At 46.4% G+C, this 20,483-nt stretch overlaps 1 protein-coding gene across 1 annotated transcript in view; it reads left to right on the top strand.

The window, feature by feature from the left end:
* LOC144507765 (complement C3-like) overlaps positions 1-20,483 on the top strand; it is a 149,353-nt gene that overhangs the window by 79,275 nt on the left and 49,595 nt on the right. The window contains exons 23-26 of the mRNA XM_078235039.1: positions 6,267-6,353; positions 9,683-9,886; positions 16,023-16,098; positions 19,541-19,700. Coding sequence (XP_078091165.1) covers positions 6,267-6,353; positions 9,683-9,886; positions 16,023-16,098; positions 19,541-19,700 — 527 coding nt within the window. The remainder of the gene's footprint in view (positions 1-6,266; positions 6,354-9,682; positions 9,887-16,022; positions 16,099-19,540; positions 19,701-20,483) is intronic.

The following is a 20,483-nucleotide window of genomic DNA, read 5'->3' as shown; positions in this document are numbered from 1 at the left end:
GGCTTGCCAAGCCATATCAGAGGGGCAGTTAGAGTCAACCACATTGCTGTGGCTCTGGAGTTGCATGTAAACCAGACCGGGTAAGGACGGCAGATTTCCTTCCCTAAAGGGAGATGAGTGAACCAGATGGGTTTTTACAACAATCGACAATGGTTTCATGGAATCATAGAATAGAATCATAGAATCCCTACAGCGCAGAAGGAGGCCATTTGGTCCATTGAGCCTGCACTGACAATGATCTCCCTGTAACCTCATGAATTTACTCTGCTAATCCCCCTGACACTGATAGACAATTTATCACGGCCAATCCACCTAACTCGCACATCTTTGGAGTGTGGGAGGAAACCGGAGCGCCCGGAGGAAACCCACACAGACACAGGAAGGACGTGCAAACTCCGCACAGACAGTGACCCAAGCTGGGAATCGAACCCGGGTCCCTGGCGCTGTGAGGCAGCAGTGCTAACCACTGTGCCGCCGTGCCGCCCTTCTTGGTCATCATTAGACTCTTATTTTTTATTGAATTCAAATTCCACCATCTGCTGTGGCGGGATTCGAACCCAGAACATTAGCTGAGTTTCTGGATTAACAGTCGAGTGATAATACCACTAGACCATGGTCCCCCTCTCGCCATGGAGAAAGCAGCAGGGAACCAGAGGCATCCGGGTGATTTGAGGTGGAAGAGACTCTTTTCAGGTCCAAGTGTGGCGGTCTTTTGTTCACATGCGAGTTTGCTCGATGTACAGCAAATGGTGGCTTGATCGGGATAGTCATCGTTCCACAGAATAGCTTTGGCGCACTACTGCAATGCCAGCTATATAGGCCATAACATCCCAATGCTTGGTTGATACAATCAAACAGCATTTTGCTTGTTTGTACTATATAGACCATAACCTATAGTGTATAGCAGAGTATAGACCAAACTCAACCAACCCATGCTTGCAATTATTTTTATTTATTCTTGGGCACGCTGGCCAGGCCAACATTTATTGCCCATCCCTAACTGCCCTCCATTTCAGAGGACAGTTAAGAGTTGACCACATTGCTGTAGGTCTGGAGTCACATGTAGGCCAGGCTGGGTAAGGACAGCAGATTTCCTTCCCTAAAGGACATTAGTGAACCAGATGAGTTTTTACAACAATTGGCAATGCTTTCATGTTCATAGAATCATACAGCACCCCTTCGGCCCTTCGAGTCTGCACCCTCACATTAGAAACACCTGAATTTCCACTTAATCGCATCTGCCAGCACTTGGCCCATAGCCCTGAATGTTATGATGTGCCAAGTGCTCATCCAGATACTTTTTAAAGGATGTGAGGCATCCCGCCTCAACCACCCTCCCAGGCAGCACATTCCAGACCCTCACCACCCTCTGGGTAAAAAAAGTTTTTCCTCACATCCCCCTCTAAACCTCCTGCCCACTCACCTTGAACCTGTCCCCTCGTGACTGGCCCTTCAACTAAGAGGAACAGCTGCTCCTTATCCATATCCCTCATAATCTTATAAACCTCGATCAGGTCGCCCCACTCAGTCTTCTCTGCTCCAACGAAAACAACCCAAGTCTACACAACGTCTCTTCATAACTTAAATGTTCCATCCCAGGCAGCATCCTGGTGAATCACATCCTTCCTATAATGCGGCGACCAGAACTGCACACAGTACTCCAGCTGTGCCTCATCAAAGTTCTATACAACTTCAACATGGCTTCCCTGCTTTTGTAATCTATGCCTCGATTGATGAAGACAAGTGTCCCATATGTCTTTTTCACCACCCTAACATGCCCTTCCACTTTCAGAGATCTGTGGACAAACACAACAAGGTCCCTTTGTTCCACAGAACTTCCTAGTGTCCTATCATTCATTGAGTACTTCCTTGTCAAATTACTCCCTCCAAAATGTATCACCTCTCACTTTTCAGGGTTAAATTCCATCTGCCACTTATCTGCCCATTTGACCATTCCGTTTATATCTTCTTGTGGCCCAAGACACTCCGCCTCACTGTTAACCAGCCGGCCAATCTTTGTGTCATCCACAAACTTACTAATCCTACCCCCACATAGTCATCAATGTCATTTATATAAATGACGAATAATAGGGGGCCGAGCACAGATCACTGTGGTATGCCACTGGACACTGGCTTCCAGTCACTAAAGCAGCCTTCTGTCATCACCCTCTGTCTCCTACGACTGAGCCAATTTTGAATCCACTTTATCAAATTACTCTGTATCCCATGTGAATTTATCTTCTTTACAAGCCTCCCATGTGGGACCTTGTCAAAGGCTTTGCTGAAATCCATATAAACTACATCGACTGCACTACCCTCATCTACACACCTGGTTCACCTCCTCAAAAAATTCAATCAAATTTGTTAGACATGACCTCCCTCTGTCGAAGCCATGCTGACTATCCCTGTTCAAGCTTTGCCTCTCCAAGTGGAGATAGATGCTCTCCTTCAGAAGTTTCTCTAATAGTTTCCCTACCACTGACATGAGACTCAATGGTCTCTACTTCCCTGGTTTATTTCTACAACTCTTCTTAAATAGCAGAACCACATTAGCTATCATCATTGGACTTTTAATTCCAGATTTTTATTGAATTCAAATTTCACCATCTGCTATGGTGGGATTCGAACCCAGGTCCTCGTGTCTCCTTCAAGTGATGCCATATGTGCGGATGAATGCACAGGTGCAGAGAGGTATTAGTGGCCATATTGGGCAGCCATCTTGAATTGGCAGGAAACATAATGGGCGCGATCATAGTGCCAGCGAGGACAGAGAACCCGGCACCTCCCAAATCTTCGTTCACTGCAGCGGGGCCAGCAAATCCCGCCAGCATGAATGACCGTAAGACTCCGGCCTTAGTGTTTTTGAATACCTGGTAGCTTGGTGGCCTTTGGTTTCCTGTAGATTTCTCCATGGAAACACCTTGACCAGCACACCTGAACCCATCTGGTTCACTAATGTCCTTCAGGGAAGGAAATCTGCTATCCTTACCTAGTCTGGCCTACATGTGACTGCGGAACTACAGCAATGTGGACTCTTAACTGTCCTCCGAAATGGAGCACAATTGGGGATGGGCAATAAATGCTGGGCCCTGCCAGCAATGCCCATGAACAAATAAAAAATAATTGCAAGCACGGGTTGGTTGAGTTTGGTCCATACTCTGCTATACATTATCTGTTACGGTCTATATGTTATGGACAAGCAAAGGAACATGCTCGAGTTGGCTTGCCAACCAATCAGCACCTGTGGCATGAATTGCTGCGATTGTTTGAAATTGGGCATTTGTCCTGATGAGTGGGAGGCAAAAAGTTTCGGCGACATGTTCAAATTCTGCGCAACCAGGCAAAATGAGTTCAGAATGGCTATGGGTTCTGCGCGTACAATACTCATTTCAAAGCATAAAAAATGGAGAATAAATTCTGTAATCTGAAGATGAACAGAGCTTCAAAATGAAAGATCAACTTGGGAGAATGCTGTTATTGGATGAGGAGTATAGTTTGGGAAAAGCAAAAGTAAAGTTTATTTATTAGTGTCACAATTAGGCTTACATTAACACTGCAATGAAGTTACCGTGAAAATCCCCCAGTCACCACACTCCGGCGCCTGTTCGGGTACACTGAGGGAGAATTTAGCACGGCCAATGCACCCTAACCAGCACATCTTTCGGACTGTGGGAGGAAACCCACGCAGACACGGGAAGAACATGCAGACTCTACACAGACAATGACCCAAGCCGGGAATCGAACCCGGGTCCCTGGTACTGTGAGGCAACAGTGCTAACCCACTGTGCCACCGTGCCATCCTTGTAGAGAGGTTATTACCTGTACTTGGTCTTTCTGAACTTGCCCCCGAGCTTAGTAAAGGAGAAAAGAGGTTGTGTATGAACAGCTATGTCTTGCACTTCACTGCCAATAATTCAGTGATATAATTAATTGGAGGATGAATATTTTGCACAAAGGTAGCGTAATGCTGTCTCAGTGCACACTCCACTAGTGTCGGGGGAAATCCAAGACAAAGGCTCTGTGACAATGAGAAGGCATAAGTACATAATATTTAAAAGCACAGAAATAGGCCATTCAGCCCATCTGGCCTATGCTAGCATTGACATCACACGTCCCCCCATCCCTTTTCATCCAATCCCCACAGTGCAGAAGGTGGCCATTTAGCCCATCGAGGGTTCACCGACTCTCCGACACAGCATCTTACCCACCCCCCCCCCCCCCCCCCCACCGCCCTATCCCAGTAACCCCACATATTTGCCCTGCTAATCCCCCCTAATCTACCCATCTTGGGACACAAAGGGGGAATTTTTTAATTTTGCTTTATTTATCAGTGTCACAATGAGGCTTACATTAACACTGCAATGAAGTTACTGTGAAAATCCCCCAGTCACCACACTCCGGCGCCTGTTCGGGTACATTGAGGGAGAATTTAAGTTTATGTATATTGACTAGTATCGCAAGTAGGCTTACATTAAACACTGCAATGACGTCACTGTGAAAATCCCCCAGTCGCCACACTCCGGCGCCTGTTCGGGTAAACTGAGGGGGAATTTGGCACCCTAATCAGCACGTCTTCTGCACTGTGGGAGGAAACCGGAGCACCCGGAGGAAACCCACACAGACACGGGGAGAACGTGCAAACTCCACACAGACAGTCACCCGAGCTGGGAATCGAACCTGGGTTCCTGGCACTAACCACTGTGCCACCGTTAAACCCTACTTCGAATACTATACAGAGTTCTGATCCCTATGTGACAAAAATGATACAGAGGCACTGGAGAAGGTGCAAAAAAACAAGTTGACTAGGGGATGATGTCAGAACTGAGAGGTCACAGCCCTTAGGGAAGGTTGAACAGAGTTAGCATTCTTTTCTCCAAAAGGCCAGGGAGAAGTTGATAGCGGTGCGATCAGCTAAACATGGGTAAAGGTGTTCTCGTTGGTGGCAGAGACCAAAACTTGGGGCCAGAAATATAAGATAATCACCAGTGAATCCAATAAGGGACCTAGAAGAATTCCTTTACCCAGAGAGAGGCTCTACTGTGGGGCTACGTGTGACTCTAATAAATAAACTAAACTTAACAAAGTTTCTGTGTGAGTTTAACAATACTTCTCTGCTGATCAGTTTTACCCCTCCATCCAAATTTAAGCAAAACAGGGCCAACTCATAATGTCACCAACCATTCCACATTCTTAATCACGGATTTCTAAGATGGACTGCGCAGGGGAAACAAAATTTGATACTAAGTTCAGTCACTTTGGGTTTACCTTAATCAAATTATCTCATAATCATGGAGTATCCTTCCTGATCAGTGAAAACTTGAAAGACGTTTATTGGTCGCAAGTAGGCTTACATCAACACGGTAATGAAACAACTGTGAAAATCCCCTCAGTCGCCTGTTCGGGTTACACTGAGGGAGAATTTAGCATGGCCAACGCACCCTAACCAGCACGTCTTTCGGACTGTGGGAGGAAACCGGAGCACCCGAAGAAAACCCACGCAGACACGAGGAGAACGTGCAGACTCCGCACAGACAGTGACTCAAGCCAGGAATCGAACTGTGCCACCCAGGTTGATTAGGCACGCTAAACTGTCCCTTTGTGTCAGGGGGATTAGCAGGGTAAATACTCGAAGGTTATGGGAATAGGGCCTGGGCAGGTTTGTCGTAGGTGCAGGCGTCTGAGTAAAGTAGAAGTAAAGTTTATTTATTAGTGTCACAAGTAGAGTTACATTAACACTGCAATGAAGTTACTGTGAAAATCCCCTAGTCGCCACACTCCGGCGCCTGTTCGGGTACACTGAGGGAGAATTTAGCACGGCCAATGCTCCCTAACCAGCACATCTTTTGGACTGTGGGAGGAAGCCGGAACACCCGGAGGAAACCCACGCAGACACGGGGAGAACGTGTAGACTCCACACAGACAGTGACCCGAGGCTGGAATCGAACCCGAATGCCTGGCGCTGTGAGGTAGCAGTGCTAACCACTGTGCCATCGTGCCGCTCCAATTAAAATTAAAATACTGATGTCTAGTAAACACCAGGAGGATTGATGAACGTGGGTCGAGAGATGAAACAAACCTAAACTGACAGTTGTCGAGAAAACCGTCCCACCCGCCATGGGAATCGGAGCGGGCGAGGGGCGTCCCAGAGAAAGGTCTGTTGATCTCGGGCGGGATTTTACGGTTTCGGGATGAGCGAGGTCTAAAAATCCCGCACATAATTAAAAGATTATCTGTGTAAAAATTAATATATTCTTCTTTCAATTTAGGTAAACAACAAGTGGTTGATATTAAGATTGAAGTCCCAGAGGCTATTGTTCCATACACGCAGCCAAATTCATACATCAGCGTTCAAGGTAAGTTGACTATGGTGAGGTCAAAGAAATCGACCCAATTTTCTCATCGAGACTGAAGGGCAAACAGTTCGATTGGTCAGAACTTTGAATACAGGAGTTGGGGCGCCTTGTTGAAGTTGTACAAGACATTGGTAAGGCCACACTTGGAATACTGTGTACAGTTCTGGTCACCCTATTATAGAAAGGGTATTATTGAAGTAGAAAGAGTGCAGAAAAGATTTACTAAGATGCTACAGGGATTTGATGGATTGTGTTATAAGGGGAGGCTGGGTAGACTGGAACTCTTTTCTCTGGAGCATAGGAGGCTGAGGGGCGATCTTATAGAGGTCTATAAAATAATGAGGGGCGTAGGTCAGCTAGATAGTCAATATCTTTTCCCAAAGGTAGGGGAGTCTAAAACTAGAGGGCATAGGTTTAAGGTGAGAGGGGAGAGATACAAAAGGGTCCAGAGGGGCAATTTTTTCACTCAGAGGGTGGTGAGTGTCTGGAACAAGCTGCCAGAGGTAGTTGTAGAGGTGGGTACAATTTTGTCTTTTAAAAAGCATTTAGACAGTTACATGGGTACAATGGGTATAGAGGGATATGGGCCAAATGCGGGCAATTGGGACGAGCAATTGGGGTTAAATAAAGGGGTTGCATGGACAAGTTGGGCTGAAGGGCCTGTTTCCATGCTGTAAACCTCTATGACGCTATAATGTTTACTTGACTTGTTCGTACTTGTTGCTGTCATAGAGTCATAGAGGTTTACAGCATGGAAACAGGCCCTTCGGCCCAACTTGTCCATGCCGCCCTTTTCCTTTAACCACTAAGCTAGTCCCAATTGCCCGCATTTGGCCCATATCCCTCTATACCCATTGTACTCATGTAATATCTAAATGCTTTTTAAAAGACAAAACTGTGCCCGCCTCTACTACTACCTCTGGCAGCTTGTTCCAGACACTCACCACCCTCTGTGTGAAGAAATTGTCCCTCTGGACACTTTTGTATCTCTCCCCTCTCACCTTAAACCTATGCCCTCTAGTTTTAGATTCCCCTACCTTTGGGAAAAGACATCGACTATCCAGCTGATCTATGCCCCTCATTATTTTATAGACCTCTATAAGATCACCCCTCAGCCTCCTACACCACAGAGAAAAAAGTCCCAGTCTATCCAGCCTCTCCTTATAACTCAAACCATCAAGCCCCGGTAGCATCCTAGTAAATCTTTTCTGCACTCTTTCTAGTTTAATAATATCCTTTCTATAATAGGGTGACCAGAACTGCACACAGTATTCCAAGTGTGGCCTTACCAATGTATTGTACAACTTCAACAAGACGTCCCAACTCCTGTATTCAATGTTCTGACCAATGAAACCAAGCATGCCGAATGCCTTCTTCACCTCTCTGTCCACTGTGACTCCACTTTCAAGGAGCGATGAACATGATCTCTTTGTCCTCCCCAACGCCCTACCATTAACTGAGTAAGTCCTGCCCTGGTTCAATCGACCAAAATGCATCACCTCGCATAGAATCATAGAAGAATCATAGAAACCCTATAGTGCAGAAAGAGGCCATTTGGCCCATTGAGTCTGTACCGACCACAATCCCACCCAGGCCCTACCACCATATCCCTACATATTTACCCACTAATCCCTCTAACCTACACATCTCAAGACACTAAGGGGCAATTTTAGCACAGCCAATCAACCTAACCCGCACATCTTTGGACTGTGGGAGGAAACCGGAGCACCCGGAGGAAACCCACGCTGACACAAGGAGAATGTACAAACTCCACACAGACAGTGACCCAAGCTGGGAATCGAACCCAGGTCCCTGGAGCTGTGAAGCAGCAGTGCTAACCACTGTGCCGCATTTGTCTAAATTAAATTCCATCTGCCATTCGTCAGTCCACTGGCCCAATCGATCAAGCCAAAAGATGCACTATCTACCACACAAATAAGTAACTTCCCAATCAGAGAATTGTTACGACGTAGCATGAAGTAGTTCACTTTGCGCCATTCTCCTGCCTTCTCCCCATAACCCTGCACATGTTTCTCGACCCATAGAGTGGATGAACAGCCGGGTGCGCCAGTGTACCCACAGTGATTTGATTTGATTTATTATTGTCACATGTACGAGATACAGTGTATACAATATATACTGTATATAATGAAAAGTATTGTTTCTTGCATGCTATACGGACAAAGCATACCATTCATAGAGAAGGAAGTGAGAGAGCACAGAATGTAGTGTTACAGTTATAGCTAGGGTGTAGAGAAAGATCAACTTAATGCAAGGTAGGTCCATTCAAAAGTCTGATGGCAGCAAGGTAGAAGCTGTTCTTGAGTCTTGAGGTACGTGACCTCAGACTTTTGTATCTTTTTCCTGACGCAAGAAGGTGGAAGAGAGAATGTCCGGGATGCATGAGATGCTTGATTATGCTGGCTGCTTTGCTGAGGCAGCGGGAAGTGTAGACGGAGTCAGTGGATGGGAGGCTGGTTTGCGTGATGGATTGGGCTACATTCACGACCTTTTGTAGTTTCTTGCAGTCTTGGGCAGAGCAGGAGCCATACCAAGCTGTGATACAACCAGAAAGAATGCTTTCTATGGTGAATCTGTAAAAGCTGGTGAAAGTCATAGCGGACACGCCAAATTTCCTTAATCTTCCGAGAAAGTAGAGGTGTTGGTGGGCTTTCTTAACTATAGTGTCAGCATGGGGGGGAACCAGGACAGGTTGTTGGTGATCTGGACACCTAAAAACCTGAAGCTCTCGACCATTTCTACTTCATCCCCATTGATGTAGACAGGGGCATGTTCTCCACTACGCTTCCTGAAGTCGATGACAATCTTCTTCATTTGATTACCATCAAATCACGCGACCGGCTCTTAAAACAATCATGCAACCACTTAAATATATAATATTTAGGGGACAGAGCTTTAAATTGAGGGGTGATAGATATAGGACAGATGTCAGAGGTAGGTTCTTCACTCAGAGAGTAGTAAGGGCGTGGAATGCCCTGCCTGCAGCAGTAGTGGACTCGCCAACATTAAGGGCATTTAAATGGTCATTGGATAAACATATGGATGATATTGGAATAGGATAAGTTAGATGGGCTTTAGATTGGTTTCACAGGTCGGCGCAACATCGAGGGCCGAAGGGCCTGTACTGCGCTGTAATGTTCTATGTTCTAATATGATGAAAGAATATCAACCTGATTTTCAGTTTTTCTCAGCACAGGTTCTGCCTGACCTGCTAAATATTTCCAGCATCTTCCCTTTGTTTATTTCAGATTTCTCGTATCTGCAGTATTTTGCTTTGTACTTACGCATGTATTTTGTTCACGAAACAGGAAACATTTTAGCCCAAACGATTGAAAATTCTATTGATGCGACAAAACTGAAGCAACTAATTCGAGTCCCTTATGGCTGCGGAGAGCAGAATATGGCATCGATCACCCCAGTTGTGATTGTCACCAACTATCTGGACAAAACTAAGCAATGGGAAAGGGTTGGAATCGATCGTAGAGATGCTGCAGTGAAGAATATTCAACAAGGTATACATCGCTACTTTTATGTACAAGATTTGGCGGCACCGTGGCACAACAGTTAGCACTGCTACCTCACAGCTCCAGGGACCCTTCCCGGCTTGAGTCACTGTCTGTGTGGAGTCTGCACCTTCTCCCCGTGTCTGCGTGGGTTTCCCTTGGGGGCTCCGGTTTCCTCCCACAGCCCGGAAGAGGTGCTGGTTAGGGTGCATTGGCCGTCGTAATTCTCCCTCAGTGTTACCCAAACAGTGTGGCGACTTGGGGATTTTCACAGTAACTTCATTGCAGTGTTAATGTCAGCCGACTTGTGATACTAATAGATAAACTTTAAACTTTTAAAATTGTTAAGATAAGGAGTGTCATAGAAACATAGAAGATAGGGGCAGGAGGAGGCCATTTGGCCCTTCGAGCCTGCTCCGCCATTCATCACCATCATGGCTGATCGTCCAACTCAATAGCCTAACCCTGATGGGCCGATTGTGGTGGGATGGATTAATTATCTCAGAGTAAAGGCAGCCCTAGGTAGCAGTGACCACAATATGATTGAACTTTACATCCTGTTTGAAGGGGAGAAGAGTGGGTCTAAGACTAGAAATTTAGATTTAAATAACAGCAACTATGAGGGCATGAAGGTTGAGCAAGCTGAACCGAATTGGGCACCAGGTGACAGGATAGATCGATAGAGAGGCAGAGGCAGACTTTTAACGCGATATTTCGGGATCTATGATAAAGAAACATTCTCAGAGGCAGACACACACCATCAGTGATTAACCAAAGAAGTTAAGGAAAACATCAATCATCACCATCATGGTTGATTGCCCAACTCAATAGCCTAATCCTGCTTTCTCCCCATAACCTTTGATCCCATTCACCCCGAGCGAGTGTTTTTTTGGAATTTGAAGCACATTGAGATTTGATGGATATTGAGACTATCACTGACGGTATAACGTAAGTTAGGTTCAGAATACAGGTTGCATTTTACATGACGCAATGCTAATTTTGCAGCTATAGCTTATAATTTGATGATTCTTTCAAATCATACAGTGTCCGTTCCTCATCATTCAGAGATTCCAAAACATTTTTTGCAGACCCTTCCCTCTTTGGAGATTCATGACCCACTCATATCCTTTCCCCCCTCCCCCCGCCCACCCCCGTCCAAAAAGAGAAGACAGCAGCGTTCAATCTGATTGGTTAAAGTTAAATGGGGAAACAATTGAGAAAAGTGTAACATGTTATTAAATTGACAAGCATGAAATTGACAAGCATGAAATTGACAAGGCTGAAAGTAAATGATTTTCTGGAGAGTGCGAAATTAGACATGGAGAGGATCGAGGAGTTGAGTAAATCACTGACACCTGGGCGTACTTTGGTGAACCCAAAGTATGCAGTTAGATGTTAAAAAAAGTTAAAGTTAAAGCCTATTTATTAGTGTCACAAGTAGACTTACATTAACACTGCAATGAAGTTACTGTGAGAATCCTCGTTGAATATGTTTAAATCACGGATAGATGGATTCCTGATCGGTAAGGGAATTAGGCCTTATAGGGATCAGGCGGGTAAGTGGAACTGATCCACTTCAGATCAGCCATGGTCTTATTGAATGGCGGGGCAGGCTCGATGCATTTTGGTAGAAATAATGTAGGGGGGAGCTATACGATAAATGGCAGAACCATAAAGGGTGTAGATACGCAGAGGGACCTGGGTGTGCAAGTCCACAGATCCTTGAAGGTGACGTCACAGGTGGAGAAGGTAGTGAATAAGGCATATGGCATGCTTGCCTTTATAGGACGGGGTATAGAGTATAAAAGTTGGGGTCTGATGTTGCAGTTGTATAGAACGTTGGTTCGGCCGCATTTGGAATACTGCGCCCAGTTCTGGTCGCCACACTACCAGAAGGATGTGGAGGCTTTGGAGAGAGTACAGAGGAGGTTTACCAGGATGTTGCCTGGTATGGAGGGGCTTAGTTATGAGGAGAGATTGGGTAAACTGGGGTTGTTCTCCCTGGAAAGACAGAGGATGAGGGGAGACTTAATAGAGGTGTATAAAATTATGAAAGGCATAGATAGGGTGAACGGTGGGAAGCTTTTCCCCAGGTCAGTGGTGACGTTCACGAGGGGTCATAGGTTCAAGGTGAAGGGGGGGAGGTTTAACACAGATATCAGAAGGACATATTTTACAGAGGGTGGTGGGGGCCTGGAATGCGCTGCTGTGCAAGGTGGTGGAGGCGGACACACTGGGAACGTTTAAGACTTATCTAGACAGCCATATGAACGGAGTGGGAATGGAGGGATACAAAAGAATGGTCTAGTTTGGACCAGGGAGCGGCGCGGGCTTGGAGGGCCGAAGGGCCGGTTCCTGTGCTGTATTGTTCTTTGTTCTTTGAGGGGCGAGATGGCCTACTCCTGCTCCTATTTCTTATGTTCTTATCCCCTTGTCGCCACACTCCGGTGCCTGTTCGGGTACACTGAGGGAGAATTTAGCACGGCCAATGCACCTAAACTGCTCATCTTTGGACTGTGGGAGGAAACCGGAGGAAACCCACCCAGACACGGGGAGAATGTGCAGACTCCGGACTGACCCAAGCCAGGAATCGAACCCGGATCCGTGGCGCTGTGAGGCAGCAGTGCCAACCACTGTGCCACCGTGCCGCCCCAAACTGAACTTGTATGTGATTTAAGGGAAGATTCTTCTTTTCCCAGCATTGGATGCAGGCGGGTAAGAGCAAGGGGAACTCCTGTTCATCAGCCACACTTGGCGTGCATTGGCACCCCTCAAGCTATAAGCCTCTGGTGACAGGCTCGTCGCCTGTTCCAGGAAAAAAAAAACCTAATTCTGGGAATGGATGAAAGTCTGACTCGCGCATCACTAGGTGAGGGAAGAGATACGGCCAACAGCAGCCAGTATATCTCTGGAACCAAGTTATATCAAAGACAGAGGCCGGAATCTTACCGCCCCGACCACTACAGGAATCGGAGCGGGCGAGGGGCAGAGCATGGGAAGGTCCGTTGAGCTTGGGTGGGGATTTTACGGTTTTGGGACGAGTGAGGCTGGGAACCCCCACGCAGAATGTCAATGCACTCCATTGGTAATGAAACAGCAATGGCATCGGCCTTGCTTGTGAAGGGGTGGCACGGTGGCACAATGGTACCTCACATCACCAGGGACCCGGGTTCATTCCCCAGCCTTGGGTAACTGTCTCCTCGCGCCTGCGTAGGTTTCCTCCGGGGACACCGGTTTCCTTCCACACTCCAAAGAGGTTGGGTGAATTGGCCATGCTAAATTGCCCCAAGGATGTGTAGGTTAGATGCATTAACTGGATAAATACGTGGGGATATAGAATCATAGAATCCCTGCAGTGCAGAAGGAGGCCATTCGGCCCGTCGAGTCTGCACCGACCGCAATCCCACCCAGGACCCTAGTCCCGTAAACCCACATATTTACCCTGCTGATCCTCCTGATAGCAGGGGCAATTTAGCATGGCCAATCCACCCAACCTGCACGTCTTTGGACTGTGGGAGGAAACTGGAGCACCCGGAGGAAACCCACGCAGATATGGGGAGAACGTGCAGACTCCGCGCAGACAGTGACCCAAGCCGGGAATTGAACCTGGGTCCCTGGCGCTGTGAGGCAGCAGTGCTAACCACTGTGCCACCGTGCCACTATACGGCCGTTATGGGGGATAGGACCATAGTATGATGCTCCGTAGGAGAGCCGGTGCAGACTCGATGGGCCAAGTGGCCTCCTTCTGCACTGTAGTGATTCTATGATATTCTATGAACATGAGTAGCTGTTAGAAGTAAATGCAGAGTGGGCAGTGATTGTTGATCTGTTGAAAGTGTCCTCAGACGGCACTGATGTTTGGCTAGTTTGTTTGCTGAGGCAGGAACGGTGTCTTGTGGAGTCTTCTTAAGGTTGTGAAGAGTGTCACCGTGCCGAATTTCCTAATTGTTCTGACAAAGTGTGGTTTCGGCTGGGGAAAGCGGTGATCTGCCCACTGGACCGACCGATAGATCCCCAACCCTCCATGCTGTGTCTTACAGCAAAGGAGGTGGTCCACCATTGGCTGGCGAGATCGTCCAGTCCCGCTGAGGTCAATGGCTTTTTCTGTGTCATTGTGGGTGGCACAGTGGTTAGCACTGCTGCCTCACAGCGCCAGGGACCCGGGTTCGATTCCCGCCTCGGGTCACTGTCTGTGCGGAGTTTGCACGTTCTCCTCGTGTCTGCGTGGGTTTCCTCCGGGTGCTCCGGTTTCCTCCCACAGTCCGAAAGATGTGCTGGTTAGACGCATTGGGCCATGCTATATTCTCCCTCAGTGTACCCGAACAGGCGCCAGGACTGTGGCGACGAGGGAATTTTCACCATAACTTCATTGCAGTGTTAATGTCAGCCTGCATGTGACACTAATAAATGAAAAACATAGTCCAGAATTACAGCTGAGGATCTGTGACTGGACAAAATCGACTCACAGACAATATGGAGTCAACTTGGGGCATCAAAGATCCAATCATTGGGGCAGCACGGTGGCACAGTGGTTAGCACTGCTGCCTTGCAGCACCAGGGACCCAGGGTTCAATTCCTGGCTTGCGTCACTGTCTGTGTGGAGTTTGCACATTCTCCCCGTGTCTGCGTGGGTTTCCTCCGGGTGCTCCGGTTTCCTCCCACAGTCCAAAGGTTGTGTGATTGATTGGCCATGGTAAATTGCCCCTTCGTGTTAGTGTCAGGGGGATTAGCTAGGGTAAATACGTGGGGCTACGTGGTTAGGGGCTGGGTAAGTTTGTGGTCGGTGCAGACTCAATGGGCTGAATGGCCTCCTTCTGCACTGTTGGGATTCTATGTAATCGATAATTAATGCGCAGTTTTGGAGACTGTGGGCGGGATTCTACGGCCTCACTGATCCTGAAACTGTGAAATCTCTCCCGAGGTCAACAGACCTTCCCATTGTCTGCTCCCCCACCTGCTCCGATTCCCGTGGTGGGCAGGGCAGTGAATGGCCCATATGAAGAGGTTGGTAAGTTTGCCGACGACACGAAGGTTGGTGGGGTGTGGATAGTCTGGAGGGATGTCAGAAGTTACAGAGGGACATAGATAGGATGCAAGATTGGGCGGACAAGTGGCAGATGGGCTTCAACCCAGATAAATGCGTCGTGATCCATTTTGGCAGGTCAAATGGGATGAAGGAGTACAATATTAAGGGAAAGACTCTTAGTACTGTAGAGGATCAGAAGGACCTTGGGGTCCGGGTCCATAGGACTCTGAAATCGGCCCTGCAGGTGGAGGAGGTGGTTAAGAAGGCGTATGGTGTGCTGGCCTTTATCAATCGAGGGATTGAGTTTAGGAGTCCGAGGATAATGATGCAGCTATATAAGACCCTCGTCAGACCCCACTTGGAGCACTGTGCTCAGTTCTGGTCACCTCACTATAGGAAGGATGTGGAAAAGATTGAAAGGGTGCAGAGGTGATTTACAAGGATGTTGCCTGGATTGAGTGGCATGCCTTATGAGGATAGGCTGAGGGAGCTCGGTCTTTTCTCCTTGGAGAGACGAAGGATGAGAGGAGACCTAATAGAGGTGTATAAGATGTTGAGAGGCATAGATCGGGTGGACTCTCAGAGGTTTTTTCCCAGGGTGGAAATGTCTGCTATGAGAAGACACAGGTTGAAGGTGCTGGGGGGCTAGGTACAGGGGAGATGTTAGGGGGAAGTTTTTCACACAGAGGGTGGTGGGCGAGTGGAATCGGCTGCCGTCAGTGGTGGTGGAGGCGAACTCAATCGGGTCTTTTAAGAGACTCCTGGATGAGTACATGGGACTTAATAGGATGGAGGGTTATAGGTAGGTCTAGAAGGTAGGGATGTGTTCGGCACAACTTGTGGGCCGAAGGGCCTGTTTGTGCTGTAGTTTTTCTATGTTTCTATGTTTCTATGATGGATTTAAGACTGTCCAGTCGCCTTGACCCTGCTCTTTAATGGTGGTTTGCTTTGATCATATTATTTTCTGCAGTCTTTCCATATTCAGGTTCCTTTTTTCCCTGATGCTTCATTCTGTCACTGGGCTATTGCTCTTTTTTTGACCAGTTTTACATTCACCTGTTTCAGATTTCCAGAGTTTGTTGATTTTAATTTTTAAAATTTGATTATTCACGCTTTCAGGTTACGCTCAACAAATGTCATATCGCAGAGCGGATAGCTCATATGCAAGCTTCTCAAGAAACGAAGGTAGCACGTGGTATGTTACAAATTATTTCTGGTAACCTTGTATTGACGTGGGTTCCAGAAATCCCTTGGGATGCCTTACCGTGTTAAAGGACTGCATGAATACAATTTGGCGAGTTCTGTTTCTGTTACCAACAGAATAGCATACCGTAAAGTACCAGGCCAGAAACTCCAAGGTATTTTATGAAGTTAGCCTACACACTAACTTTTACATTTAATTTTGGCATTCGGGTGAGCTTAAGGTGATTCGCTCCAGGTTTGATTCAATCGACTCACGAGGGAGTTTTTATCAAAACAAACTTTATTCAAGAACACAGTTGGGCAGCTCGGTGGCACAGTGGGTTAGCGCTGCTGCTTCACAGCGCCAGGGACCCGGGTTGGATTCCCGGCTTGGGTCACTGTCTGTGTGGAGTCTGCACATTCTCCCCGTGTCTGTGTGGGTTTCCTCCGGGTGCTCCGGTTTCCTCCCACATTCTGAAACACGTGCTGGCTAGGGTGCGTTGACCTGAACAGGCGCCGGGGTGTGGGCGACTGCGGGATTTTCACAGTAACTTCATTGCAGTGTTAATGTAAGCCTTACTTGTGACTAATAAATCAAATTTAACTTTAAAACATAACAAAAATAATTAGCATAATTTTTACCAATTAAAATGCTTAAACAAGACAAAGCGTGATTCTTAACAGCTAGCTATCTCTATTGTTCCAATTTAGCAGAATCCCCACATTAACATAAATCCCTTCTTTAGAACCAAAGATGCTTACGTGGCTATTCAATTTCAGGCTTTTGGACATTTCTGGAGAGTGATCCAGACAGATGCCTCTTTTCTAATTCTTATGCAGCAGCCTATAGAGATAGCTCCACCCACAAACAGCAGAATCTCAGAGATGGAGATTTGTTTCCTAGCAGAGTATAATCTCCAGACATCAGAGAGCAAGAGGTACAGAGAAAGCCACCTCTCTCCAAAATCCCCAAAAAACATACTATCTTTAGTTCTGTGAAAGCCTTGCTGTACCCAGTCATATGACCTTACCTGTCAAGGTCAACATTTTAAAATAAATTAAAACACAATTGATTATTTAATTAAAACATTCCACAAAGTGATGTGAAAATGGCAATTTAAATATTCCACCTACTCATTGCCATAATGTCTGTACTTTATAATTTACAATTATATTACTCTGCAATATCCGAGGGGAAAACCCAAAATAACATAACCCTGCATTAGTTCAGCTTAAAACAAACATTGTCGCAATTAAGATCAATCATTGCAGTAACAACACAGTGCTGCTGAATACAGACATAAGACCTTAAGACCCATTTGGAGTACTGTGAGCAGTTTTGGGCCCCATACCTAAGGAAGGATGTGCTGGCTAATGCGCGATTAATTCACTCGGGAGGCTGAATCGTACCCGGGAAATAAAGGCTTTTATTAGCAACAAGAATGGAGCATACTGCTTAACAATACAATCCCAGACTAAAGGGTCACTAGGAAGTGCAGTGACCTTTATACTCCTATTGGAAGGCGGAGCCAACCGGAGTGTACCACAGAACAATACCAACAGGTGGAACACCCCAACCCTAACCCCAACAGTAACAAGAGTAACATATGTACAAGTACCCATAGTGATAACCATCTATGGTTCAGTACCCATAGTGGTAACCATCTATGGTTCACCACACTGGCCTTGGAAAGGGTCCAGAGGAGGTTCACAAGAATGATCTCTGGAATGAAGAGCTTGTCGTATGAGGAATGGTTGGGGACTCTGGGTCTGTACTCGATGGAGTTCAGAAGGATGAGGGGGGATCTTACTGAAACTCACAGGATACTGCGAGGCCTGGATAGAGTGGACATGGAGAGGGTGTTTCCACTAGTAGGAAAAATTAGAACCAGAGGGCACAACCTCAGGCTAAAGGGATGATCCTTTAAAACAGAAATAAGGAGGAATTTCTTCAGCCAGAGAGTGGTGAATCTGTGGAACTCTTTGCCAGAGAAGGCTGTGGAGGCCAGGTCATTGAGTGTCTTTAAGATAGAGATAGATAGGTTCTTGATCAATAAGGGGATCAGGGGTTATGGGGGAAAGGCAGGAGAACGGGGATGAGAAAAATATCAGCCATGATTGAATGGCGGAGCAGACTCGATGGACCGAGTGGCCTAATTCTGCTCCTATGTCTTATGGTTTTATGGTCTTCTGCAGTAACAACACTGTGCTGCTGTGTACAGACATTATAGCACGGATAATAATAAACAATTTGCTACAACAAAGACTGCACAAGAAAACATGGCAAATATATTTCTTAAAGACACAATATCATCTCAACACACAAAATCCATTACAATATCCCATGCAAAATGATGGAGGATCTCTGCCATGAACCAACAGCTTATCTTTTTATAGCACCTTTAATATAATGAAACCTCCCAAAGCAGATCCACAGAAGTGATTACCAAACAACATTTAACACTGAGCAATAGGAGGGAATATTGGGACAAGTGACCAAAAGCTTGGTCAAATCTATAGGTTTTCAAGAGCATCTTAAAGGAGATTGAGGTAAAGAGGCAGAGAGATTTAGGGAGAATTCCAGAACCATTCACTTTGGGTCAAAAACAAGATTCCTGTAAAGAAAAGCTGATATAGAATCATACAATCTGTAAATCCCTACAGTGCAGAATAAGGCATTTGAGCCCATCGAGTTTGCACCGATTCCTACCCAGGCCCAATCCATATAACCCCACGTATTTACCCCGCTAATCCCACTCACCTATATATCTTTGGACACAAAGGAGCAATTTAGCATGGCTAATCCCCCTAACCTGCACACCTTTGGGCACTAAGGGGCAACTTAGCACGGCAAATCCCCCTAACCTGCACACCTTTGGACACTAAGGGGCAACTTAGCACAGCCAATCCACCTAACCTGCACATCTTTAGACACTAAGGGGCAATTTGTCATGGCCAATGCCTCTAACCTGTACGTTTTTGGACATTAAGCGGCAATTTAGCACAGCCAATCCCCCTAACCTGTGCATCTTTGGACACAAAGGGGCAATTTAGCATGGCCAATCCACCTAACCTGTACATTCTCGGACACTAAGGGGCAATTTAGCATGGCCAATCCACCTAACCTGGACATTCTCGGACACTAAGGGGCAATTTAGCATGGCCAACCCACCTAACCTGTACATTTTTGGACACTAAGGGGCAATTTAGCATGGCCAATCCACCTAACCTGTACATTTTTGGACACTAAGGGGCAATTTAGCATGGCCAACCCACCTAACCCATCCATCTTTGGACATCTCGATCAATTAATATATATTTGCATTTCAATGATGGTGTACATCAAATCATTAATTAGCGTGAGGTAAAGCTTTTCGTGTCATATGTTTCTTTAGATAATTTGCTCCCGAAGGTGCTTTTTTTCACGATCACGCCTTGTATTTCTTTCCTTCTAGGTTGACTGCTTACGTGGTGAAAGTGTTTTCAATGTCATTCAATTTAATGACAATTGATATGGACGTTATCTGTGGCGCTGCAAACTGGCTGATATTACATAAACAGAAAGCTGACGGTCACTTCCAGGAGGATGCCCCTGTCCTATCTCGAGCAATGACTGTATGTGAAATATTTATTTTTACTCTTTATCATTCCAGACGGTTGCATTGAAGAAATAAAACAATTTAGTCATCGAGTGATACAGGACAGAATGAGGCCATTCGGCCCTTTGCGCTTCTGCTATCTCTTTCAAAGGAATGTCCAGTTGGTCCCAGTTCCCTGATGCCTCCGCAAATATTTTTCCCCCCATCATCTGTTCATCCAATTCTTTTCTGCCACTATTGAATCTAATTCCACCGCTTCTTCCGAGGGCGGAACCTTCCGGTCCTGTCATGGCGACGGTGGAGGCGGAAAATGCGCCAAGCCGTATGACTTCGGTCAGACCAGAAGCTCCCACTGGCAGCTGGGCCATGAAATTCTACCCGGGTGGTGAATTCCAGAACATAACTCGCTGCACTTTAAAAAAAATCCTTATTATCTCTGGTTCTTGTATGATTTATCTTAAACTGTTGTTTAAACCCAGGCCAGACACTCCAAAGTGTTTTGTGAAGCTAGCCTAAGGGGTGTTGACCTCGGGCGGGATATTCCAGTCTTGGGGCAACCAGTCTTGGGAAAAACCTGCCCAGAATATCGCGGAGACTCTATATAAAACACAAGTTGCTGGGGAGAATTGTTATTTTCAACATTAGAATGGCTCGTTCCAAACCCAATAGGGCAAGTATGTAATTCCCTGTTAAGGTTTTTGGTTTGAAAATGATGGATGTGCAAAGTTCACGCGTAAGCTGGATTTATACAGCATCTTTGCTGTTCCAAAATGACCACATTGTACCCTCAGATGAGGCT

Source organism: Mustelus asterias, chromosome 19 (assembly GCF_964213995.1).
Source record: "Mustelus asterias chromosome 19, sMusAst1.hap1.1, whole genome shotgun sequence".
NCBI lineage: Eukaryota > Metazoa > Chordata > Chondrichthyes > Carcharhiniformes > Triakidae > Mustelus > Mustelus asterias.
Note: the sequence above shows the minus strand (reverse complement) of the source record. Positions and strands in the feature narration are given on the sequence as shown.